At 39.7% G+C, this 27,450-nt stretch overlaps 1 protein-coding gene across 2 annotated transcripts in view; it reads left to right on the top strand.

The window, feature by feature from the left end:
- The first annotated feature begins 8,620 nt into the window (after positions 1-8,620).
- HSF2 (heat shock transcription factor 2) overlaps positions 8,621-27,450 on the top strand; it is a 39,492-nt gene continuing 20,662 nt past the window's right edge. For both annotated transcript variants that reach the window (XM_040239021.1, XM_040239022.1), the window contains exon 1: positions 8,621-8,835. In XM_040239021.1, the coding sequence (XP_040094955.1) occupies positions 8,743-8,835 (93 nt within the window). In that variant the 5' untranslated portion in view covers positions 8,621-8,742. The remainder of the gene's footprint in view (positions 8,836-27,450) is intronic.

Genomic DNA, 27,450 nt, shown 5'->3' with positions numbered 1-27,450 from the left:
CTGTTTCTAATCGACACCTGAAGTTCAGTCATTTCACCAAGGAAAAATCATTTCCACATCCATTTCCTAATTAACAAAACTTTTGGTGTTGGTTATTATTATTTTTTTAATAAAATTAGGATAAAGCCTTTGGAGAGTGAGCTTTGCTTTATCTTTCAAGTGCTAACTAACCACCCTTGAAGTCTGCATACCTAATTAGTGTAATTCAAATGTTAACTAACTGCCCTTCAGTTCAGTTCAGTCACTCAGTTGTGTCTGACTCTTTGCGAGCCCATGAATTGCAGCACGCCAGCCCTCCCTGTCCATCACTAACTCCCAGAGTTCACCCAAACTCATGTGCATCGAGTCAGTGATGCCATCCAGACATCTCATCCTCTGTTGTCCCCTTCTCCTCCTGCCCCCAGTCCCTCCCAGCATCAGAGTCTTTTCCAATGAGTTAACTCTTCACATGAGGTAGCCAAAGTATTGGAGTTTCAGCTTTAGCATCAGTCCTTCGAATGATCACCCAGGATTGATCTCCTTTAGAATGGACTGGTTGGATCTCCTTGCAGTCCAAGGGACTCTCAAGAGTCTTCTCCAACACCATAGTTCAAACTGCCCTTAGGTTGTAAATTACACCGAACTATCATATTATATATCATTGTTCAAACAGCAGTATTTTAAAATATATGATAGCAAGTGTAACAATCACCAGATATAAGGGCTTTCTAGTCATGAATTCTGCCACTAATTAGCAGCACTTTAATGTTATCCTGCATTCAAACATTACAAAACTTTTCTCTGAAAGGGCAGAAGTCATTCAACTCTATCCTCAGTTCAGTTCAGTTCAGTTGCTCAGTTGTGTCCAAATCTTTGCAACTCCATGGACTGCAGCACGCCAGGCCTCCGTGTCTATCACCAACTCTCGGAGTTTACTCAAACTCTTGTCCACTGAGTCGGTGATGCCATCCAACCATCTCATCCTCTGTCATCCCCTTCTCCTCCTGCCTTCAATCTTTCCCAGCATCAGGGTCTTTTCAAATGAGTCAGTTCTTCGCCTCAGGTGGCCAAAGTATTGGAGATTCAGCTTCAGCATAGTCCTTCCAATGAATATTCAAGACTGATGTCCTTTAAGATGGACTGGTTAAATCTCCTTGCAGTCCAAAGAACTCTCAAAAGTCTTCTCCAACACCACAGTTCAAAAGCATCAATTCTTCGGCGCTCAGCTTTCTTTATAGTCCAATTCTCACATCCATACGTGACTACTGGAAAAATCATAGCCTTGAATAGACGGACCTTTGTGGGCAAAGTAATGTGTCTGCTTTTTAATATGCTGTCTAGGTTGGTCATAACTTTTCTTCCAAGGAGCAAACGTCTTTTAATTTCATGGCTGCAGTCACCATCTGCAGTGATTTTGGAGCCCCTCAAAATAAAGTCAGCCACTGTTTCCACTGTTTCCCCATCTATTTGCCATGAAGTGATGGGGCCAAATATCATGATCTTAGTTTTCTGAATGTTGAGCTTGAAGCCAACTTTTTCACTCTCCTCTTTCACTGTCATCAAGAGGCCCTTTAGTTCTTTGCTTTCTGCCATAAGGGTGGTATCATCTACATATCTGAGATTCTTGATATTTCTCCTGGCAATCTTGATTCCAGTTTGATTCAACTCTATCCTAATTTGATCTCTATTGTTCGGAACCTGCACTGGGAGCCCAGAGGCTAGAAAGGACATTTCCCTTTCCAGTTCGTTCCTCGATGCTGCTCATAGTACTCAGCTTCAAATTAAACAGATAACAAACATTTGCTGCCTCTTCCTACACACCCTTCAGATCTCCACACACATCTCTGAGAGTGGCTACCTCCTCACTGAAAACAGATTTCTCCCATTCAGTCTTGTGTTCAAGGTATGGGTACATTTCTGTACACAAGCCGTATGTGTGTGCTTAGTCTCTCAGTCGTGTCCAACTCTTTGTGACCCCCTGGACTGTAGCTTGCCAGGCTCCTCTGTCCATGGGGATTCTCCAGCCAAGAATACTGGAGTGGGTTGCCATCCCTTTCTCCAGGGGATCTTCCCAATCGAGGGATTGAAGCCAGATCTCCCGCATTGCAGGCGAATTCTTTACCATCTGAGCTACCAGTGAAGCCCAAGGATACTGAAAAGGGTAGCTTATCCCTTTTCCAGGAGATTTTTCCAACCCAGAAATTGAACCAATGTCTCCTGCATTGCAGGCAGATTCTTTACCAGATGAGCTACTAGGGAAGCCCCCACAAGCCATAAAACCCAACTCATTTAATCATTGAGGGGGCTCAGATCCCCACCATCAGATGATTTGAATAAAATGAATAAAACCCCACTGTCTAAAATGAATAAAGTCCCACTATTTATTTGAGTAAAACCACACTATATATCTGCCTGCAATGCAGGAGACCTGGGTTCAATCCCTGGGTGGGGAAGATCCCTTGGAGAAGGAAATGGCAACCCACTCCAGGATTCTTGCCTGGAGAATTCCATGGATGGAGGAGCCTGTTGGGCCATAGTCTGTGGGGTCACAAGGAGTAGGACATGGCTGAGTGACTAACACACACAGTATCTAGAAAGATGAGGTCGAAACACCTTCTATCCTGGCTACCACTTTCACTGGGAGCAAAACCAGTCCCAGGTGAACAGAAACTAGAACATTAGTGGAAGACCTGAGTCACAGGTCATGACCCAGTCTACTATATTTTTTCTACTGCTCGCAGTCCTTTTATATTCTCTTTCTTATCATCTTTCAGCATGGCTTTGGGCCTCCACCAGGATATTGGCTTGTGGGGTTCATATATTCCTTCTATTTATCAGCTGCCTATTGGGATTCTGAGGAAAAGTAACTTGCATCCAGAAAGGCTAAGAAATGCATTAAAGTTGCAGATCTTTCATTTCTGCTAGCTGCTATATGGGCTTCCCAGGTAGCGTTACTGGTAAAGAACCTGCCTGGCAATTCAGGAGATGTCAGAGATGCAGGTTCAATCCTTGGGTGGGGAAGATCCCTGGAGGAGGGCATGGCAACCCATTCCTGTACTCTTGCCTGGACAATCCCATGGACAGAAGAGCCTGGCAGGCTATGGTCCATAGGATCGTACAGAGTCAGATCCGACTGAAGTGACTTAGCACACAGCACACACCAGCTGCTATACAAGTCACCTGGTTTAGTTTGATGAGTTCCTGCTTCCTGTACAACATCAGTAGCTTGAAGAGGCTGAGTTAGGGTGACCACCATCCAGGTTTGCCTTGGGGTGAAGTAGTACCTGGGGCATAGGATTTGCAGTACTTAAATGGTCAAGTCCTGGGCAAATCTGGACCAGTTTGTCACTGTTGTTGGGTGACTGGTTAGATTCTATCATAGGTGGCACACAATGGAAGTTTCACGTGGAGTGGCACCAGCACAAGCCTGGTACCTACACATCTCTGACTTAAAAAACTCCTCCAGCCAGTCCCTTTTACATTCAAGTTGCAGTCCTAGGAAAAAAAAAAAAAAAGAAGCCTCTTTGACTTTCTTTAAAATTTTAAGAAATTAACTTTCATAATGTGTTGGCCCTGTACTTATTTGAAAACCTATTAAAGGGTCTTTAAGCACTCTTGAGAGTCCCTTGGACTGCAAGGAGATCTAACCAGTCCATTCTAAAGGAGATCAGTCTTGGGTGTACTTTGGAAGGACTGATGCTAAAGCTGAAACTCCAATACTTTGGCCACCTCATGTGAAGAGTTGACTCATTGGAAAAGACTCTGATGCTGGGAGGGATTGGGGGCAGGAAGAGAAGGGGACAACAGAGAATGAGATGGCTGGATGGCATCACCGACTCGATGGACGTGAGTTTGAGTGAACTCTGGGAGTTGGTGGACAGGGAGGCCTGGTGTGCTGCGATTCATGGGGTCACAGAGTCGGACACGACTGAGCAACTAAACTAAACTGAACTGAAGCACTTTGCCACTATCAGCAAAGGTTTGCTTGTTTCAAAGACAGATGACCTGAAGCCTGGGACTCCATGACATTCCATTTCATTCTGACATTTCCAAGATTCTGATATTTACTCCACTAAGTGCTCTTCAATCACATGCCTTTCAGCTGAGCTATCCTTAAGTTCCTGTTCTCTTCATTCTCTTCTCCTAAAAACTAAAAATTTGTACAGACTGAGCCCTACTAATAGGGTGTTTCCTTATTATTGGGTAGAGTATATTTTATGCAAAAGGTATCAGAACTAAAATTATTCATTAACAAATATTTATTGAGCTGTTCCTATATTATAGCACTGTATTTACTACTAAACATATAAGACTGAACAATGTAAGCACAATCTATCAACCTAGCAAGCATTGCTGGGAAAGATATACCATGAAGGTCAAGCTCGTCATGCTATGTGGGCACAGCAGAGGAACAAGTCATCCAAATTTGGGGGTCATGGAAGATTAAAAGGAGGGTTAGCACTCATCTGTTGATGCATTCATAGATTAATCCCACAAATACTTGCTGAAAGTCTTATGTGTACCAGCACTGTGATAGCCATTGTAGATGAGAATGAATGTAATCTTTAGTCTTTATGTTGGAAATGTTCCTAGTTTAGTATGACAAAAGTCCATATAAATAAATAACTACAATATGATGTAATCAGGGAGAGTTTGACTGAGAAAGGCAACTTCTCTGTGGAATTGTACTTGACCTTGAAGGTTAGGCATAATAGGGAAGAAGAAGACTCTCCACACAGAGGCAACAGCTCATGGAAATATTGGGTTGGCTAAGAAGTTCATTCGGGTTTTTCCATAAGATGTTACAGAAAAAATCGGATGAACTTCTTGACCAACCCAGTATGTGGAGGTGTGAAAGCACATGATCAGTAAGGTAACTACAAGAGCTGGGTGTGGTTAAGGTCAAGATGTTTGTGAAGACTGGTAGATAATGACTGGAATGGTAGGTGGCAGCAGATCACAGAAGGTCATTTTATGCCTTCTCAAGGGATTTGGATTGATTCTGAAAATTATAAGAAGACAGGGAACAGTTTTAAGTCAGAAAGTGACCTTTTTGGATTTGTGTCTTATAAAGAAGAGGGTGGACTAGAGGAAGAAGTAATTTATCTGATTCGCGAAACTACTCTGTGAAGTGAATATAACAGGTATTTTTACTCACATTTTATATATAAGAATCTAAGACTGAGAGGTGTCGAGTAATTTGTTTAGGGCCCATAAGCCATTTCAAAATTGATAAAAAATAATTTCAGACAGGAATGTAGATGGAAGCCTCTATGCAGTTTACCTTTGGCTCCTATCTTGCTTTTCTTGAAAATAATAATTGCAAGCTAGTTCTGGTTGCACTGCTGACTCCAACTAGTTTTCTATATGAATTAGATATAATTTTTACAATTTGAATCAGACACTTTTAAGCATCAAAGCATACCACAATATGTTTTTCTATTTCCTAGGCAAAGGCCTGGGTCACTCATATTTTCTAATGTTATTCTGCATCTTCTAAATCTTACACTCCAGGTTGCAAATGAACCACAGGAACTTTCCAACTTCTCTAATTTTTAGTCAACAGGAGGCAATTCACTTTAAGAAAGTGACATTTTTATCCTTGGATATTATAAACATCTCAAAACTGTTGACACAGGTTGAAATCTGTTTCTTCTGCTATCTGTGGGATGTTGTAGGTGTCAAATAATTGTGGTTTGGTTTTCTTCTCAGTTTTATATTTAAGTGAAATTAAGCCAATAATGATTTGCTTTTCCCCCAAATATCTCTGAAGTTTTCAGTTTATTAATTACAATGAATATTAAGGATTATGTTCATAGAAAAAGAAAACATTACTTAAAACTATCCCTGGAAATTCTAGATTTCATTGAGGTGAAGGGTAAATAGCAATAAGTCTGTAATATTAGCAAGGGAAAGTCAGCTTCCTTATTTTTCCTCTATAACACTGGTTCTCAAACTGGGATCCCATGGCCAACGCCATGTACATTACCTAGGAACTTGTTAGAAATACAGATTCTTACCCTGAACCCCAGATCTACTGAGCTGAGCAAGGTGTGGAGTAGAGCAGGGGAACGGATTTTTTTTTCAGATGCCCTCAGTGATTCTGATGTAGGCTAAAGTACAAGGTACATCGGTATAAAAGAAAAAAAGCATGTATGTTTCAGACTATAAAATACGTGGTTTCCATTCAAACTCCAGACATTTGATTTTAGACACATTATCTATTTCCTAGTGCTCTCATCACATTATCTGGTTAATAACTTAATCCCATAGCCAGCCTCATGAACATTATAAGTGATACTTGATTATTTGCTCTATTGACAATCTCCCACCTCCAAGTGGTTTGGATACATGCTTAAGTTTGAGAACCACTGGTCTGTAAGTGTAATATATTGGAGGCAGACCAGTTAACGTAATTTGAGAGGCCTGATGCAACATGAAAATGCAGGGTCCTTTGTTCAAAATATAAGAATTTCAAGATGGTGACAGGAGGAGCATTACATGAAGTATGAGGTCCTATTAAACATAGGCCTACAACTACACAGGTGGAACACCCAAAGAGGAGTTTTGCTTGTGTCTAACCACACCATTTTGTTTTGTTTTTGAATGGAAATGTACAGTACCATGAAAGAGGGCCTCAGACATTACCTCCTGTGCTGTCAATGTCCACAGACAGACCATGCTGTTTGGCTTCCCATCTTCTCTCAGTGTTGTCTTCTTTTTAGCAGGCCCACTGCATTTGTACTTCAAGACCCAATTTAAGGTCTCCATCCTCTGAGAAGTCTTCCTTTATTTAACTCACTCAACTCTGTCTTTCTAAACTTGTCATTAATGGTTTTATTACAAATATAGCTCTTTTTAAAATGTTAATGATGATCATTCTGTTCCTCTTGTTTCTTACATCAGAATATAAACATCTTGAGTTGTGAGATGGTGTCATCATCATACAATGGAAAGAACATGGGATTTCAAACTCTATAAAGCCTGGGTGTAAATCACCGCTCTTGCTCACTAGCTGTGATACAGGTAAATTTGCTTTTGAGTCTCAGAATCTTCATTGGAAAAATGGGATAATAAGACCTACTGCACTGGGTTGTTGTGAGGACTAAATGATATATGTAAATCCCTGGGCATATACATGCTGTGCTAAGTTGCTTTAGTCATGTGCAGTCGACTCTTTGCAACCTATGGACACGAGCCTGCCAGGCTCTTCTGTCCATGGGATTCTCCTGGCAAGGACACTGGAGTGGGCTGCCATTCACTCCTTGAGGGATCCTAACAACCCAGGGATTGAATCTGCATCAGATATGTCTCCTGCATTGGCAGGCAGGTTCTTTACCGCTGGTGCCACCTAGAAAGTTCTCTTATATAAATTCTCATAAAATATTATTTCATTTATTGGATATCTCCCTCCACACATCTGAGTTTGTTTTAGCAAACAGTTGCTAAACACAAAAACAAATTTCAATAAATATATGCTTGTTGGAAATTATATTTTTTCTTGTATTAAATCACATGCATACAGGAAGAAAAACAATTCTACGTTGAATTACTTATAAAATGTTCATTATCTCCAACTTGTTTGTACATTCTTATATTCAAATTTTGACTTTTATAAAAAATTTTAAAAACTCTGTACAATCCTTTATATTTTCAAAGTATTTTCACACCTATTATGTTATTGATGTTAACTTACATGGGTGAAAAGAGAGTTTTATTCCCAATGAGAGTAAGGGAAATATTGGAACAGAGTAAGAGATTGCTTAAATTAGACACACTATCAGTGTAATTAAACATCCACTGATGTGTCCTTGAAACTGGGTCTAAACTCATATGCTGACTCCTTGCCTAATATTTTTTCCACCATACCAAATCTGTAAAGGACATACAGGAACAATTGTTTTAAGAACGTAACTGTAAAGTACCTACAGGAACAATTATTTTAAATGATTAAAAGAGAATAAATGATACTATTTCTTTTTACGTTGGGCACATACTGGGCATTCTGTGTCTGTTGAATTAAACATGTAAGCTGCCTATTACAGTTCTTGGATCACTGCAGTACATGCGGAGTGTGTTACTTAAATTCCTATTTTTGATAAACGTATTTTAAAGGAATGGTTTTTTTCCCTGATGAGAATTTAAGGAAAAGGGTCATTATTTTTAAGACAGTTTCAATTTGGGGCCTAGCAAGTCATGCTTGAAAGCTGTTTTTTTCCCCACGTGAATTATTACACTTCCTCCTGCCTGACTAGCGCAGCTTACAACCTTGCCTACCAAACTTATGACTCAAAGGCTCCTGAGGACTTTTTGTAGCCTTCCAGCCATAGGCCACACACCCAAAGATGCTCCCACGTGAAACAACCAAACACAACCTCCCAAGCCCAAGGTCCGCTAAGGCGAGAGCTCCCACATAAAAGGCGAATGAGAGGGCAGCGCCCCCCACTTTGCTCCCACCCCTCCCCGTCTACAGCATCCAATCGCTTTTCCCTGTTGTGCGGTCGGCTCCTGGCATTGGCCGAGAACGGGACCCGCGCGGGACCAGTGCGCACGGGCCGAACTGGAGACTTGTCCGTCACGTGCGGCTGCCCGGCCACCCCGCCTCACAGCGCGCCTGGCTGGGCCGGGGAGGGGGGCGGGGCCCGGGAGCTGCTGCGCCTGCGTTGTGGGCGTTCTCGGGCAGCAGCTGCCGCCGCCGCCGCCGCCTCCGTCGCTACCGCCGCGTTTGGGTGTAGAATCTGGAATTCCTGCGCCTCGTTAACAATGAAGCAGAGTTCGAATGTGCCGGCTTTCCTCAGCAAGCTGTGGACGCTTGTGGAGGAAACGCACACCAACGAGTTTATCACCTGGAGTCAGGTAAGGGTGCGGGCACCGCGGCCTCCGAACCCCCTGACTAACGTCCTCCTCTCTCGCTCTCTCCCGCGGGGCTGTCTCTCGCGGCCTGCGGCTCGACGCCCTCTGCGAGGGCCCGCGGCGCGGGGGCGGCGGGGTGGCGCGGGCCTCGGCGTGCGGCCTCGCGGGGCACCCCGGTATTGTTCGCGCGGGGAGCCGCGGGGGTCCCGGCCGCGCCGCGGGCTCAGGCCGCGGTGGGGGAGGGGCGGCCCGCGCGGGGCTCCGCGGCCCGGGAGACCCCGTAACGGTCCGACCCGGGCGGCGTTCGGAACCAGCCCCGCGAAGCCAGGGCGGCCGACGAGCCCAGGGCGCGGGAGCCACGTTACTGCACACTCATCCTCCGTCCTCCCGCCCGGCTCGCGGGCTGCGGCTCGCTGGGGGCCGGGCAACCCGGCCGGGATCTTCGACGCGGGGTTTTTGCGAGGCGGTCTTCACCTCCGCGACCTGATTCTCGTCCCTGAAAACAGACACACAGCCCGCCTCGCAGCTGAGATCATTGTGAGGACGGCATTGCTTATCAGTAGGTTTTACAAATACCGTGTTACAGAAAAATGACACATTATTCTTTGACGATTTTGAGCCATTTGTGTAAATGGATTTTTTAATGATTATTTTAATAAAAGTGCGAATGGACAGGTGCTGAGTAACATAGTGAAGAGCAAAAACGAATCACTAAATTTCCCTAAACACTTGCCGGCAGTGTAGTATATAGATGCCTTGAAAATTGGTTTGATCCCAGTTCTGCCACTAAACAGGCTTCTTATCTCATCTGACCCAAGTGTCTGATGAATGGTTTACGTAGTTACTCCAAGATCCCCTCTAGTTCCACATACTGATTTTGATTAGAATGATTATTACATAAACAGAGCGTTTGCGTTAGAATATTAAGCTATGGAATCATTTTGTGAAGGGGGGTGGAGTTCTCTTATCGTAGATACTCATCTGTTTTGGATATTATCTTGTTTTAGAGGTCTGGAAAAGAGTAAGTGAAAACTGCTTGCACAGTGCCTGACACCTGTTAGGTGTTGAGTAAATGTTGTCTTACCTCTTGCTCCCTTCTTTATTTATTTCCTCTATTTTCAGTTTTATTATTTACTTTCATATTGACAGAGGGCAGTATATTGAGTTTTGGCTACTCAATATACCATATTCTGCCTTTCATGTTGTCATTTGTTCATTTTCTTTACCTCTCTCCAGGACTTAATTTTCCTCAAGGTCAGTATCATGAACTGGATGTTGTATTTAAAACATTTGATGAATTCTGTGCAATTGTAAAAAGAAGGGCTGAAAATAAGGAAGCCAGCCACCAGTATACACTTAAAAATAAACATATGTCTCATGTTTTCATCAGTCATAAGGATTAAAAGTTGACAAGGATGGATCAACACGGACTGCTGTTACTCAGCCTTGTGCATGTAAGAGATTGAACTGAGAGTCTGCCCACTCTCGGCTGACTTTATCACACCTGTTTGTCTTGGATGTTCCTTGTTTTTATTGCCAAGAAATGGTACCTAAATATATTGGTAATTGCTCTTAATTAAGGCGTATGTCAGTGGCAGGTCTAATAGATTTGCATTAGTCAGAATATTTTAATAATGTTTTTTGCGGGCAGTATCAAATATGTAGAGTTTAATGTGGCTGGTACTCACTCGCTCAGTCATGTCCAACTGTTTGTGACACCATGGACTGCAGCCCTTCAGGCTCCTCTGTCCATTGGAATTTTCCAGGCAAGAATACTGAATCAGGTTGCCACTTCCTACTCCAGGGGATCTTCCTGATTTGACCCAGAGATCAAATCCATGTCTCCTACATTGGCAGGCAGATTCTTTACCACTACCCCACCTGGGAAGCCCCTGTAGAGTTTCATACTAATCCATAAAAGCATCGTTTTATGAATTCTAAGCCAAATAAACAAACCACTTAAAAATCATTCTTAGTTTTTCCTTTAAATCGAAGCTTCTTTTTTGGCTACTCATTTTTTAATACATGGTGGGACAATTAAAACATAAATTCAGTGAGGGAAGGGAACAGTATCGGTGCCAAGGGACACAGTAGGTACTTAATGTTTGCTGAAGCAGTGAAATCCATGGACTATAGTGGAAGTGGTAGGAAAGAATAAGGTAGAATGATGCTTGAAGAGAATCTTAAAAATCATCTGGTTTAGTCTCATTATATAGATGAGGATTGAGACTTAGGCAGGTTAGATTATTTATCTGTAAATACAAAGCCAGCCATTATTGGAGGTAGTGTTCTAATATAGATTTCTGATCTCCCAGATAATTTTCCATCAATAGCACTGCACGTAATACAAGTTGTTAGAATATTTAGTCATATCAAAATGTTACTTCCACAAGTTAGTGGACAATTCTGGATTAATGCTATCTAGGGCTAAGCTTAGGAAAGCTGTCTTACACTCCCACAGATTTTTCCAAAAACACTGTTAACAATGAAAGGTAAAAGTTTAATTGAACAATGATGCTAGATGGAAAAACCAAAATAATTTACTCTCATCTTTTAAAAGTTGCTATTTATGGTTGTTTCTGGTTTCCTTCAAACTTGTTTTGCTGGACTTCTGTTGAGGTAATTTAGCATTTATACTATCTGAGTGAAAATCATATTAGGACTTTTTAGAAATGGCAGATGTTTTGGAAACCAGGCAGTCTTTTATGCAATTGTTTTCACTTGTGGAAAATAATTTACTCCTGTAGCTTGAGTATAAGGCAAGAGGAGAAAACTTACCAACTGCAGTTTGAAAAGTTTGGCTTAATATTCCTGAAGACTTACATAGCTTTAATTTTCCTTGAAATTTGTAATATAACAAAAATGAAATATCCCCATTCATGTCATTGATTAAAAAAATATAATATTCTCACCAATCAAAATTGTACTGTTATAGACTCAGTAGAAATTGTACATCCCCCAAAGTTCCTCATTGATATTTCATTTTCCTTTCTTTTTTGTTTGTTCTTAAATTTCCTGTAACTTCAAAGTTTTATGTAGCTGTTTTGGCTCTGATAGGAAGTCTTTTATTAGAATCAAGGACAGAGATAGTACTGTTGGACAAATTAAAGCTGTTTTAAATGTAACAGAGCCCTAAACAGAAAGCGCAGGTTTAGCTTGGTAGCAACTGGGGAAACTTGATATTCTGGGACAAGAGGTTGTGGAAGCTGAATGGAAGTTCTTGCCATTGATAGGAACAGCCTTTACTGTTACTGATACATGATACTCAGTGTGAGGCAGTATTAGAAGGAAAGAATGGGAGGTCATTGTTTTACCAGGGTTGTTAGCTTTGTCTCAGTTCTTCAGGTTGCTTGAGAATACCAAGAAGTGATTTCCACCAAAGACTTCTTACTCATTTGTTTCCCCTTTTTGGGCCCTATGGCAGTTTCTATTTCCCTATCCATCTCAAGTCAGCAGAAACAAATCAAGGAAATAGGAGGGAAATGAAGCAAAACTAAAATTTGTCCGGTGTCTCCTACTTGTTTCGGATGAATTTGAACAATAGATCCTTAGATTTACCAATGTTATGGTATTGTTCTGAACTTCCCAGCAAACATTGTATTATTACAGTATTCTCTAGTGAAAACAAGAAAGGCCACAAATATAGAAGAATAGAGGTTAAATCCACTTTAGATGAGCCTACAGAAAAGTTGACTGATTCATTGGCAAGTGCTTTTTTATTGTATACGTAAGAGAGAATGGGGCTTCCCAGTGATGCTAGTGGTGAGGACGAGCCTGCCAATGCAGGAGACAAAAGAGACATGGGTTCAATTGCTGGGGTTGGGGAGATCCCGGGGAGAAGGGCATGGCAACCCACTCCAGTATTCTTGCCTGGAGAATCCTATTGGTCAGAGGAGCCTGGCAGGCTACAGCCCATAGGATCACAGAGTCGGACACAACTGAAGCAACTTAGCATGCACGCACGCAAGAGAGAATGAGCTAGAGACTCACAAGGAATGATTGGTAAACATTAAGAAATTATAGACTGGTTGGTTAAAAAATAATACCAATTTCTGTTTTGAAAACTGTTTTAAAATAATGGGGCTGAAGTATTATTATTAAAAGTATTTTGGACATTTTTAACCAGAGTACCAATTTTAGCTGAAACAGTCATTACTACTCTTTGGAAACTTTAGGTAAGGCCTAAAGAGAGGCTACCATCCTTCTCACTCTTCTGAGATACTTGTAAAATGTATCAGGAGAGTTCTGTTTTACAGTACTTAAACTTCACAAGTTTAAATAGCCGTAAGGTGGAATTTTTGTGTTCAAAGAGCTTATGTACTAATTTTGAAGTAGAGACTGAAGGAATACCATAGAGACACAGAACAATATGAGTGAGTTAGGGTTGTGTGTGTTTGACAGAGCAGATATAAACAAGAGGCAGTCATTTTTTTCACTTGTTATATATAATCCAAGAGTTGAAATTATAAAAATATAATGTGGTCCACTGTGACCAAAGACTCATCATTCAGTCACTCCCAAGTAGTAGTTGTGAATCTCTTACGACAAGACAGTGTGCCTAGGTAGTAGGAATTTGTTCAGTAGTGAGAAAACTAGCAGTCTTTATGGAGCTTACATTTTAATGAAGGACACTGATAATTAAAAAGTAAGCAAACACAAATAATATAGTTTCAGTTAATGATAAATAAAGCAGCATAAGGAGAATGTATCAGTTTAATTAGGAGACAGAAGTCACAAGTATTTTGAACAGAGGAAAGTTTAATAGGATTAACTAACTATATCAGGAGAATTAGCCTAAAGAAAACTCTAAAGAATATAAGAACAGTAGTTTTAAGAAGCAACCAGGCTTCTTAGGTAGGCTTAAGATCCAGTGCCCAAGAAAGAGCCTTTCCCCCCAACTTCTGAGACCTTGTTGGAGAGAGACTATCTCCATACGATATCTCACTGAATGGCAGAGAAGTCACTGATACCACACTCGTGGAACTTACTAGAAATCCATCCTTCAGAACTTGTGGGAAATATGCCTTTTAGGGCAGGGGTTGGCAGATTATGGTCTGTGAGCCAACCATCTGTTTTACAAGTAAAGTTTATTTGGAATACAGCCAAGCTCCCTGGATTTACTTACTGACCGTAGTTGTTTTCTTGTTACAGGGGCAGAGTTCTGACTTTATGACCTGCAAGCTAAAATATTTCTTACCTGAATCTTTAAGAATATGCTTATCTGTCTGTGCTCTAGAGTACTGAGGAAAGCTGTTCATGGGGAGATGTCTGGCCAGAACTACTCCGATTTGAAGCTTCCCGAAGGAAAGGGAGTGTTGGGGGAAGCTGGCCTTAGGGTGCTTCTGCCGCCCATGCACTGCGAGAGCTATGTGCTGGAGAACCTACACAGCAGGAACATGCTAAGTTCACACTGGAACCAGGAGGGGAAGCCCCTTCCTCTTATAATATCTGTATAGTATCTTCTATGACAAAGTTTAACATCTTGACAAAAAATAAAGATACTTAAGACTCAGCTCCATATTTGTAGAGCAGACACTAAAGAGTGAATTTGGAGCAGTAAATTCATGACTAACCTGTAAAATGACTGGAATTTATTATATTTTAAATAGAGTGATGAGGAAAGCCTCTTTGGGGAGGTGACATTTGAGCAGAGATCTGAATGATTAGAAAAGATAGGCCAGATAGACAGAAGGGAATGGCAAATGTAAAGACCTTGGGCATGGCATGTTCGCACAATTGCAGAAGGCACATGTGGTTGGATTATCTTTAGATATCATGGAGAGAGAGGTAGGCAGAAGCAGATGTTAAAGGGCCTTAGGGCATGGTAAGGAGATTGGAAATGAGGGAACTAAATAGAAGACATAGTTTTCCTCTATGTATCAAAAATAGTGTGGCTGAGACTAGGATAATAGCAGTGGAGGCAGTGAGAAACTTTTGGATATAATATCTATGTTAAAAGCAAAGTCACAGAACTTACTAATAAATTTGTCTGGAGTTGAGGGATAGAAGAGAATTAGAATGACTCGTATGTATGGTCTGAGCAAAGGATAGATGATGGTACCATTTGCTGAGATGTGGAAAGATTCAGAGAAGTACAGGTGGGATTCTCTTTGGCCACATTAACTTTGAGATTACAAATAGATTACTAGTATTACCTTAAGAGAGTTTTGCTTACATTTTACTGACCATACTCGGTCATATGGTCACACCTTATTTCAAAGTAGGTAGGAACTGCGGTGTTGAAAAGGAGAACAACATGAATGACTTCTATATTCCAAGACCTTTGAGTGGCAATGTTGAATAGGTTATTTAGATAATGTAAAACTCCGGCAATTCCAGGTGGAGTTTGGAGGATGCAGGTGGTAAAGCCATGGGACTGGATGAGATCATTCAGCAAGACAAATGAAGATCGAAGGACCTGAAAGATAGGGTATTCCAATATTTGGAGAGTATAAAAACAAACAAAAAAAAACAGCAAAAGAGATTGAGAAGGAATGGTAAGAAAGGAGGAAACACAAGGAAGTGATGTCATATCAGTTAATGGAAGAAAATAGTTTCAAGAAAGAGGTGACCGATGATTTCAAATGCTGTTATGAATAGTGATGTATCTCTTTTGGTGTATATAGGCAAACATTTCTCTAAGGTAGTTTGAAGAGTGGAATTTATGGAAAATAAGATATGAAATGTTCAACTTCAAGATCAAATTATTTTCCAAAGTCAGATCATCTTGTACTCCTATGAGCCATGCATGAGATTTTCCATTATTTTTTCTCTTCAAAACTTGATATTCTAATTTTTCTGAATTTTTACCTATCTAGTGAGTATAAAATATTATTTCAGTAAGGTTATATTTCCCTGATAATTAATGTGTTCAAACATCTTTTCATATTTATTGGCCATCTGTGTTTCCTGTTGTATGAAATGTTTGACCATTTTTCTATTGGGTGGTTTATCTATTATTATTTGTAGAAATTTCTTGTAATTTTGTGTATTTTTTGAATGTATGTGTTGCCTATGCCTTCTCCTGGGTGTGGCTTGTCTTTTTTTTTTTTCCTTTATTTTGATGAGTATAAGTTCTTAATTTTAGTATGATATATCTGCCTTTTTGTGGTTCACAGTTTTCATTTTTTCAGGATGTTTTTGCTTACTTACCCCAAAGAAAGAGAGATACTTTTCCATCTCTTTTTTTTTCCTTCTGAAAGTTTTAAAGGTTTGCATTTTGTACCTAAATCTTTAATTCACCTGGAATTGATTTTTGTTTGATCCATTTCATTGTTTTCCACATAAATATTTAGTAGTTCTATTTCCCTTATTGAATAGTTTCTTCTTCCTCTAGTGGTTTGTGTTGCTACCTGTCTTACAAGCAAAATTATATGTAGATAAATTGTGTTTTGGGGGTCTAAGTTCTCTTATTTGGTTCCATTGGATAATTTATCCTTTTTCCCATGTCATATGTCTTATTTACTGTAGCTCTGTAAAAAGTCTTGCTTTTGGGAGGGCAACCTAGTCTTAGGAGTGTCTTGACTACTCTTGCTCTTCCATGTATGTTTTAAAATCATGTTCTATTAAAAAAATCTATTAGGAGTTTTAATTGAAATTATACTGAGAAGTATAGATCAGATTAGGGAAAATAGATATATTTATGATATTGAGTATTCCCATGAACAGGGCGTATTTCTAAATTCATTTATTGCTTAATAAAGTTTAATGTTTTTTGCAGTTAGGTCTTGTACATCTTTGTTAGAGTTTATAGATGTTTTATACTCAAAATATAGATATTTTATGATATAATATATAATTATATATACTAATAGGTATAGATAACATATAACATAATGAGTGAGTGAAGTTGCTCAGTCGTGTCTGACTCTTTGTGGCCCCATGGACTGTAGCAGCCTACCACGATCCTCTGTCCATGGGATTTTCCAGGCAAGAGTACTGGAGTGGGTTGCCATTTCCTTCTCCAATATAACATAATAGATAATATATAACAGATATTTTATAATATCATTTATAATATATCTAAAGCTAAAAATAAAATATAGGTATTTTATATTCAATTTATTTAAAATGAACTGTTGCTGGTAATTAGAAATACAAGTAACATTTATATGTTGATAATAAACCAGTGAGCTAATTGTTTTACTGATTTGGATTCTGTAAGTGTACATCCATAGGCATCTGAATATGACAGTTTTATTCTTTAAATTATTAGCTGTTAGAATTGAGGGGCTTTAATTTACCATATTGGTATTGATAACAAAATTAATTGAGTAATTTCGAGGGCACAGGGCATGCCAGGATGGAAAATACAGGAAAAAGTTGCTGTTGGGGGAATAGGATGATAGATTTGAAATAGACAATAGGTTAAGAACACTGTCTCAATTTTAAAGAACATTGAGTTCTGTAACTCAGTAAGTTGAAGAACATGATGTATAAATGTTGAACATGGTGTATAAATGTTAACGATTGATAATTCAAGGGGGAAATTTGATATGGTTCGGGGCAGAGGCATAGATGTGATAATTATTAGACGTAATAAGGTTAGTAATTAGATACACTGGTGTGGCTGAGATTGCCTAAGGAAAGAGTATAAAGGTATCAGGATAAAAGATAGAAACCTAAAAAAAAAAAAAACTTCCTCTAGACAGGTGGAAGACAAATGAAATATGAGAGATAGGAGACCCAATGTATAGTTTCAAAGCCATAAGAGCAGAGCATTTAAGGAGGGGAGTGTCTATAGTGCCAAATGAAATGCTACAGAGAGGCGTATGAAGTTGAGAACTGAAAAGAGGGTATTGAACTTGATGTTTGACAATTTAGAAAAAAGTTTCAGTAAACTGAGAAAAACTGAAAGCAGTTTTTAGTGAGAGTAAGTAGCTGGGCCTGAATTGGAGAAGGAAGTTTTAAGTAGTGAATAAAAAGACAGATGGGGTGGTTAAGAAGACGTCAAAGGTAGAGAAAAGTCCTTTTAAGACAGAGAAAGATGTATGCACTTTAAAATTTTAATAGCTACTTTCTAAAGAGACATTACTTTGCCGACTAAGGTCTGTCTAGTCAAGGCTATGGTTTTTCCTGTGGTCATGTATGGATGTGAGAGTTGGACTGTGAAGAAAGCTGAGCGCCGAAGAATTGATGCTTTTGAACTGTGGTGTTGGAGAAGACTCTTGAGAGTCCCTTGGACTGCAAGGAAATCCAACCAGTCCATTCTGGAGGAGATCAGCCCTGGGATTTCTTTGGAAGGAATGATGCTAAAGCTGAAACTCCAGTACTTTGGCCACCTCATGCAAAGAGTTGACTCACTGGAAAAGACTCTGATGCTGGGAGGGATTGGGGGCAGGAGGAGAAGGGGACGACTGAGGATGAGATGGCTGGATGGCATCACTGACTCGATGGATGTGAATCTGAGTGAACTCCGGGAGTTGGTGATGGACAGGGAGGCCTGGCGTGCTTCGATTCATGGGGTTGCAAAGAGTCGGATGCAACTGAGCGACTGAACTGAACTGAATAACAGAGCCACGCAAAGATGGGCTCAATAAAGGACAGAAATGGTATGGATCTAACAGAAGCAGAAGATATTAAGAAGAAGTGGCAAGAATACACAGAAAAACTGTACAAAAAAGATCTTCAAGACCAAGATAATCACGATGGTGTGATCACTCACCTAGAGCCAGACATCCTGGAATGTGAAGTCAAGTGGGCCTTAGAAAGCATCACTACGAACAAAGCTAGTGGAGATGATGGAATTCCAGTTGAGCTCTTTCAAATCTTGAATGATGATGCTGTGAAAGTGCTCCACTCAATATGCCAGCAAATTTGGAAAACTCAGCAGTGGCCACAGGACTGGAAAAGGTCAGTTTTCATTCCAATCCCAAAGAAAAGCAATGCCAAAGAACGCTCAAACTACCGCACAGTTGCACTCATCTCACACGCTAGTAAAGTAATGCTCAAAATTCTCCAAGCCAGGCTTCAGCAATACGTGAACGGTGAACTTCCAAATATTCAAGCTGGTTTTAGAAAAGGCAGAGGAACCAGAGATCAAATTGCCAACATCCGCTTGATCATGGAAAAAGCAAGAGAGTTCCAGAAAAACATCTATTTCTGCTTTATTGACTATGCCAAAGCCTTTGACTGTGTGGATCACAAGAAACTGGAAAATTCTGAAAGAGATGGGAATACCAGAGCACCTGACCTGCCTCTTGAGGAACCTATATGCAGGTCAGGAAGCAACAGTTAGAACTGGACATTGAACAACAGAGTGGTTCCAAATAGGAAAAGGAGTGTGTCAAGGCTTATATTGTCACCCTGCTTATTTAACTTCTATGCAGAGTACATCATGAGAAACGCTGGGCTGGAAGAAGCACAAGCTGGAATCAAGATTGCTGGGAGAAATATCAATAACCTCAGATACGCAGATGACACCACCTTTATGGCAGAAAGTAAAGAGGAACTAAAAAGCTTCTTGATGAAAGTGGAGAGTGAAAAAGTTGGCTTAAAGCTCCACATTCAGAAAACGAAGATCATGGCATCTGGTCCCATCACTCATGGGAAATAGATGGGGAAACAGTGTCAGACTTTTGGGGGGAGGGGCTCCAAAATCACTGCAGATGGTGACTGCAGCCATGAAATTAAAAGACGCTTACTCCTTGGAAGAAAAGTTTTCACCAACCTAGATAGCATATTGAAAAGCAGAGACATTGCTTTGCCAACAAAGGTCCATCTAGTCAAGGCTATGGTTTTTCCAGTGGTCATGTATGGATGTGAGAGTTGGACTGTGAAGAAAGCTGAGTGCTGAAGAATTGATGCTTTTGAACTGTGGTGTTGGAGATATATATATATATATATATATATATATATATATATATCACAGTTTCTTTATCCATTATTCCTTTGATGGACACTTAGGTGGTTTTGTGAGGTTATTGTGAGTAATGCTGCAGTGAACACAGGAGCACACATCTCTTAAACGTACTGATTTCATTTCCTTTTGGTGTATAGTCAGAAAGGGCCCCTGGATCATATTGTAGTTCTGGTACTATGAAATATATAGTACCATTTTCCATAATGACATTACCAATTTACATGCCCACCAACAGTGCACAAGTGCTCTGTTTTCTCTACATGTCTCACCAAAACTTGTTTTTTTTTTTTTAAATCTTTTTTTAGTAGTAGCCATTCTGACAAGTATCACAACAAACTGTGGAAAATTCTTAGAGATGGAACTACCAGACCACCTGACCTGCCTCCTGAGAACCTGTACGCAGGTCAAGAAAGAACAGTTATAACTGGACATGAAACAATGGACTGGCTCCAAATTGAGAAAGGAATACATCAAGGCTGTATGTTGCATCTTGCTTATTTAACGTATATGCAGAGTACATCATGGGAAATGCTGGGCTGGATGAAGCACAAGCTAGAATCACGATTGTGGAGAGAAATATCAATAACCTCAGATACGCAGATACCACCTTTATGGCAGAAAGCAAAGAGGAATTAAAGAACCTGTTGATGAAGGTGAAAGAGGAGAGTGAAAAAGCTGGCTTAAAACTCAACATTCAAAAGACGAAGATCATGACATCTGGTCCCATCGCTTCATGGCAAATAGATGGGGAAACAATGGAAACAATGACAGACTTTATTTTCTTGGACTCCAAAATTACTGTGGATGGTGACTGCAGCCTTGAAATTAAAAGACTCTTGCTCCATGGAAGAAAAGCAATGACAAACCTAGACAGCATATTTAAAAGCAGAGGTATTACTTTGCTTTCAAAGGTCTGTATAGTGAAAGCTATGGTTTTTCCGGTAGCCATGTATGGATGTGAGTGCTGGACAATGAAAAAGGCTGAGCGCTGAAGAATTGATGCCTTCAGACTGTGGTGCTGGAGAGGACTCTGGAGAGTCCCTTGGACTGCAAGGAGATCAAACCACTTAGTCCTACAGGAAATCAACCCTGAATATTCACTGGAAGGGCTGATGCAGAAGCTTCGCTAGTTTGATCATCTAATGAGAAGAGCCAGCTCATTGGAAAAGACCCTGCTGCTGAGAAAGATTGAGGGTGGGAGGATAAGGGGGTGACAGAAGATGAGATGGTTGGATGGCGTCACCGACTCATGGGACATGAGTTTGAGCAAACTCCAGGAGATGGTGATGTATAGGGAGGCCTGGCATGCTGCAGTCCATGGGGTTGCAGAGTTGAACATGACTGAGCGACTGAACAACAATAACAACAATCCTGAGAAGTATAGGGTAATACCTCATTGTGGTTTTGATTTGCATTTCCCTGATAATCAGTGTGTGCTAAGTCACTTCAGAAATGTCTGACTCTTTGTGAGTCTGTGGACTGTAACCCATCAGGCTTCTCTGTCCATGAGATTCTCTAGGCAAGAATACTGGAGTGGATTGTGATACCCTCCTTCAGGGGATTTTCCTGACCCAGGGATCAAACCCATGTTACTTACATCTCCTGCATTGGCACATGGGTTCTTTACCACTAACCTGGGAAGCCTGCTCATCAGTGATTTTGAGTATCTTCCACATACTTGCTGCCCTTTTGTATGTCGTCTTTGGAAAAATGTATGATCAAAATCTTTGCCTGTTTTTTAATTGGGTGTGTCTTTTTAGTGTTGTGAGAGTTCTTTTTTATGTTTTGTATATTAACCTTTTATCAGATATGTATTTGTAAATATTTCCACTCATTCCATTAAGTTGCCATCTTATTCTGTTGATTATTCTTTGCTGTGCAGAAGCTTTTCAGGTTGGTGAATTAGCTTGGCTGTAATAGTTATTTCACCATGTGTGAGAATATATGTCCGATCATCATATACATCTTGCTAAATCATGCCTGACTCTTTTGCGATCCCATGGACTGTAGCCCGCCAGGCTTCTCTGTCCATGGGATTCTCCAGATAAGAGTACTGGAGTTGGTTGCCATTTCCTACTTCAGGGGATTGAACCCGTGTCTCCTGCATTGGCAGCTGGATTCTTTACCATTGAGCCACCAGGGAAGCCCACTCATGTACACCTTAAATATATACAATTTTAGTTTTAAAAATAAGAAAGTAGAGAAATCTGAAGATAGGGTGGGCAGGTAGCAGTCTCCGTGAATAAATTTTTTAATTTTTACCTTTATGACTTCTGTTTTGTTTTTTTTTATGGTGCTTTCAGAAGCTTGGTTATAAAAAGTGAGGTGGCTTTCAGTTATCAGTGAGCTTCTGTTTTTTTCCTTCCAAATGGAAAGTTTATTAACTAGTCCTTTTCCTCCTAATTTTTCCTCCTGGTTTGAATACTGCCCTTAATTATTACTTGCCAAATTCTCAGATAGATTTGTTGCTGCTTCTGTTCTCTCTAGTCTGTCCATTCAGCTATTCCAACTTTAGTATCCATCTTCGGTATCAAATTTTGTAAACACTATAATTCTATTATCTGTGTAGGATAGGATTAACCTCTCTCTCTCTCTCCCCATTGTTTTCAGTATTTTCCTGCCTATTTGTTACATAATTGTCTTCATGAAATGAACTTTAGTGCCTAGTGTTTGGTCATGGTAGCACCTCTTCATCTTGTCTCCAAAACTTTTTTTTAAAATTGAGACAGAATTTAATGTATTGGTTAACTTAAGGAGACTTGACATCTTTATAACACTATTTGAACCTCTGTAATTTTTTCTTAAAGGTCCTGTGGTTTTTTTTTTTTTTTTTTTTTTTTTGAAGTATTTATTTATTTGGCTGTGTTGGGTCTTAGTTGCAGCCTTGGGATCTCTCTTTGTGGTACAGATTCTGTAGTTGTGGCATGAGGGCCCAGTAGTTGACGCATGTGGGCTTAGTTGCTCCTTGGCATGGGGGATCTTAGTTCCCTGTCTTGGGATCCATCCCCTGAATTGCAAGGTGAATTCCTAACCTCTGGACCACCGCAGAAGTAAGTCTTGTGTATTTTTAAATTTTATTTTTAAATTCTTGAATTTTTATACTGTTGGAATCTTTATTCCATTTTAGTTTAAAATTAACCGTTTTTACCATTTGTAACCATTTTAACCATTTTTAAATATACAGTTCAGTGACATTAAGTATATTCACCGGTTATGTGATCATCACTACCATCCATTTCCAGAATGTTTTTCGTTTTCCCAGACTGAAACTTTGTACTCATTGGATAATAATTTCTAATACCCTCCTTCTTAGCCCCTGGTAACCATTCTTCTTTCTGTCTCTATGAAATTGAGTACTCCAGATACCTGAGGTAAGTGGAATGATACAGTATATGTCCTCTTGTGACCAGTTTAACTCAGCATAGTGTCTTCAGGTCCATTCACATTGTGGCATGTGTCCTTCCTTTTTAAAGATGAATAATAGTCCATTGTACAATGTATGTGGGTACCACATTTTGTTAATCTGTTTGTCTCTCAGTGGACATTTGGGTTTCTTCCACCTTTTGACCATTGTGACTAATGCTACTATGAACATATGTGTACAAGTACGTTTTTTGAGTCCCTGCTTTTACTTCTTTTGGATATATTGGTCATTACTAATACCAACAAAAAATGTTTAATTTTTTTGAGGAACCACCATACTGTTTTCCACAGTGGCTGCACTATTTTATATATTCCCACTAGAAGTACACAAGGGTTCCAGTTTCTCCACATCCTCACCAACAATTATTTTCTAGGTTTTTGTATTTTTTTTTTAATAGCCATTCTAATGAGTGAAATGGTATTGCATTGTGGCTTTGGTTTTTATTTCCCTGATGATTAGTGATACTAGGCATCTTTTCTGTGTTTATTGACCATTTGTATATATTTTTTGGAAACAGTGTCTATTCAAGTCGTTTGTTGTTGTTGTTTAGTGGCTAAGTCATGTCCAACTCGTCATGTCCATGGACTGTAGCCCACCAGGCTCTTCTGGTTCATGGGATTTCGCAGGCAGAAATATTGGAGTGGATTGCCATTTCCTTCTCCAGGGGGTCTTCCTGACTCAAGGATTGAACCCAAGTCTCTTGCATTGGCAGGTGGATTTTTTACCACTGAGTCACCAGAGAAGCCCATTCAAGTCCTTGCCCATTCCTAATCAGGTAGTTTATTTTTTGTTGTTGAGTTATAGGAGTTTTTTAAAAAAATAATTGTTACGGATATTAAACTCTTGTCAGATACATGATTTGCAAATCATTTTTCTGATTTTGTGGGTTGTCCTTTCACTCTCTTAATAGTATTCTTTACATTGAAGTTTGTAAGTTTGAAATAGCCCCATTTGTCTGTTTTTGCTTTTGGTCCCTGTGCTTTTGGTGTTACCTAAGAAATTATTACCAGATACATTGTCATGAAGCTTTTCCCTCTTGGGTTCTCTTGTGTTTTTTCTTAAGATTTTGTAGTTTTAGCTGTCGTGTTTAAGCCTTTGATCTGTTTTGAGTTGATTTTTATATGTGGTATAAAATGAGGAGTCAGCTTTATTGTTTTGCATGTGAAGATCTAGTTTTACTGATGTTGTTTGTTGAAAAGGCTCTTTCTCTGTTGAATTAACTTGGCACCCTTGTCAGAAATTCTTGGGCTGTATGTATTTATGAGGGTTTATTTCTAGGCTCTTTATTCTCTTTCATTGGTCAGTCTGTCTTTATGCCAGTACCATACTGTTTTTGGTTATTTAGGAGGAAGTTTCACATTGTTATTTTTATATAGAAAAACATTAGTGATTTTATTTTATTTTTAATTTTTATTTTAAATTAGAACATAGTTGATTAACAATGTCCTGTTAGTTTCAGTTGTACAGAAAGTGATTCAGTCATACATGTATTTATTGTTCAGATTTTTTTCCCATTTAGGTTGTTACATTGACTCAGATGGTAAAGATCTGCCTGCAGTGCGTAAAGACCCGCATTTGATCCCTGGGTGGGGAAGATCCTCTGGAGAAGGGCATGGCAACCCACTCCAGGATTCTTGCCTGGAGAATGCCATGGACAGGGGCGCCTGGTGGGCTGCAGTCCATGGGGTTTCAAAGAGTTGGACACTGAGCAACTAAGCACATACATGCATTCTTCTTCAGATTCTTTTCCCATTTAGGTTGTTATGTAATGTTGAGTATAGTTCCCTGCACTATACAGTAAGTTCTTGTTGGTTATCTGTTTTTAATATAGTGGTGTGTACGTGTCAATCCCCAAATCCCAATCTGTTCCTCCCTCTTACCCCATAACCATAAATTCATTTTCTTAAGTCTGTGAGTTTGCTTCTGTTTTAAAAGTAAGTTCATTGTACCTTTTTTTTTTTTTTAAGATCCCGCATATAAGTGGTATCATATAGTATTTATCTTTCCTTGTCTGACTTAGTATAGTAATCTCCAGGTCCATCCATGTTGCTGCAAATGGTTTTATTTCATTGTTTCAATGGCTAAGTAATAGCCATTTTATATAGGTACCACATCTTTATCCATTCATTTGTTACAGACATTTAGGTTGTTTCCATATCTTAGTTATTGTAAATAGTGCTGCAGTGAGTATTACTTGCTGTTTATTTTATATTTATTTTAGGCTCTAGAAATGCTGTTAGACAAAAAGCAAATTTGAGCAATTTTTTAATTCAAGTTCAGAATGTGTCATAAAGCAGCAGAGACAGCTCACAACATAAACAACACATTTGGCCTAGGAACTGCTAACAAAGGCAATGGCACCCACTCCAGGACTCTTGCCTGCAAAATTCCGTGGATGGGGGAGCCTGGTAGGCTGCAGTCCATGGGGTCGCAAAGAGTTGGACACGACTGAGCGACTTCACTTTCTTTCTTTATATAATTCTTTTGGAGAAGAAAATGGCAACCCACTCCAGTGTTCTTGCCTGGAGAATCCCATGGACGGAGGGGCCTGATGGGCTGCGGTCTTTGGGGTTGCAGAGTCGGACACGGCTAAGCAACTAACACACACACACATGCAGTGCAGTGGTGGTTCAAGAACTTTTGTAAAGGAGACGAGAGCTTTGAAGGTGAGGAGCGTAGTGGCTGGCCATTGGAAGTTGACAGTGACCAATTGAGAGCCGTCATCAAAGTTGATCCTCTTATAGCCACACAAGAAATTGTCAAAGGACTCCACATCAATCATCTTTGTGGTCGTTCGGCATTTGAAACAAATTGGAATGGTGAAAAAGGTCAATAAATGGGTGCTTCATGAGCTGACCACAAATCAAAAAAATCATCATTTTAAAGTATTTTTGTCCTTCATCCTAAGCAACAACAGTGAACCATTTCTTGATCGGATTATGAGGTGCAGCAAAAGGTGGTTTTTATACAACAACCAGAAGAAGCTCCAAAGTCCTCAAAGCCAAACTTGCACCTAAAAAAGGTCATGGTTACTGTTTGGTGGTCTACTGCCCATCTAATCCACTACAGCTTTTTGCATCCTGGCGAAACCATTACATCTGAGATGTGTGCTCAGCAAATTGATGCAATTCACGGAATACTGCAATGCCTGCAGCTGGCAATGGTCAACAGAATGGGCCCAGTTCTCCTCCAGGATCACGCCTGACCACACATCGCACAACCAGCACTTCAAAAGTTGAACAAATTGGGCTATGAAGTTTTGCCTCATCCTCCATATTTACCTGACCTCTTGCCAACTGACTACTACTTCTTCAAGCATCTCAACAATGTTTTGCTGGGAAAACGCTCCCACAGCCAGCAGGAGGCAAAAAATGCCAGTTGTGAAACATGGTTTTTTATGCTACAGGAGTAAACTTATGTCTTGTTGGCAAAAATGTGTTGATTGTAATCTTGTAATGGTTAATATTTTGATTAAAGATGTGTTTGAGTCTAGTTATAATGATTTAAAATTCATAGTCTGAAACTGCAGTTAGCTTTTTCATCAACTTAATATTTCCATTACTCTAGGAGAGGGCTCAAAAAATATATTGTTGTGATTTATGTCGAAGAGTTTTATAGTATCCAGCCTTACATTTATGTCTCTAATCCATTTTGAATTTATTTTTGTGTATGATATTAAAGAATGTTTGTTTCATTTTTTTACATGTAGCTGTCCAGTTTTTCCAGCACCATTGAAGAAACTGTCCTTTCTCTGCTGTATAATCTTGCTTCCTGTGTTATAGATTAATTGACTATAGGTTCATTGTTTTATTTCTGGGGTTTTTATTTTGTCCATTAATCTATATTTCTGTTTTTGTGCCAGTACCATGCTGTTTTGATGACTGTAGCTTTGTAATATGGCCTGAAATCAGGGAGCCTGATTTCCTCCAGCTCCGTTTTTCTTTCTCAATATTGCTTTGGCTGTTCAGAGTCTTCAATGTCTCCATATAAATTTTAAGATTTTGTTTTGTTTTGTTTTAATTCTGTGACTAACACCATTGGTGATTAGATAGGGATGGCATTGAATCTGTAGATTGCCTTGGGTCCTTTGGTCATTTTGACAGTATTGATTCTTCAAATCCAAGAACGTGGTATATCTTTTCATCTGTGTAGTCTTCGATTTCTTTCATCATTGTCTTACAGCTTTTGGAGTGCAGGCTTTTTGTTTCCTTAGATAGATTCATTCCTTGATGTTTCATTCTTTTTGATACAAAGGTGAATGAGATTGTTTCTGTAATTTCTCATCTGACCCTTTTGTTGTTAATGTATTAATTAGTAGCCAGATATCCTGTTG

The sequence above is a fragment of the Oryx dammah genome, unplaced genomic scaffold (genome assembly GCF_014754425.2).
Source record: "Oryx dammah isolate SB20612 unplaced genomic scaffold, SCBI_Odam_1.1 HiC_scaffold_4, whole genome shotgun sequence".
In the NCBI taxonomy this organism is placed as follows: domain Eukaryota; kingdom Metazoa; phylum Chordata; class Mammalia; order Artiodactyla; family Bovidae; genus Oryx; species Oryx dammah.
This window is presented reverse-complemented; position numbering and strand designations above follow the sequence as displayed.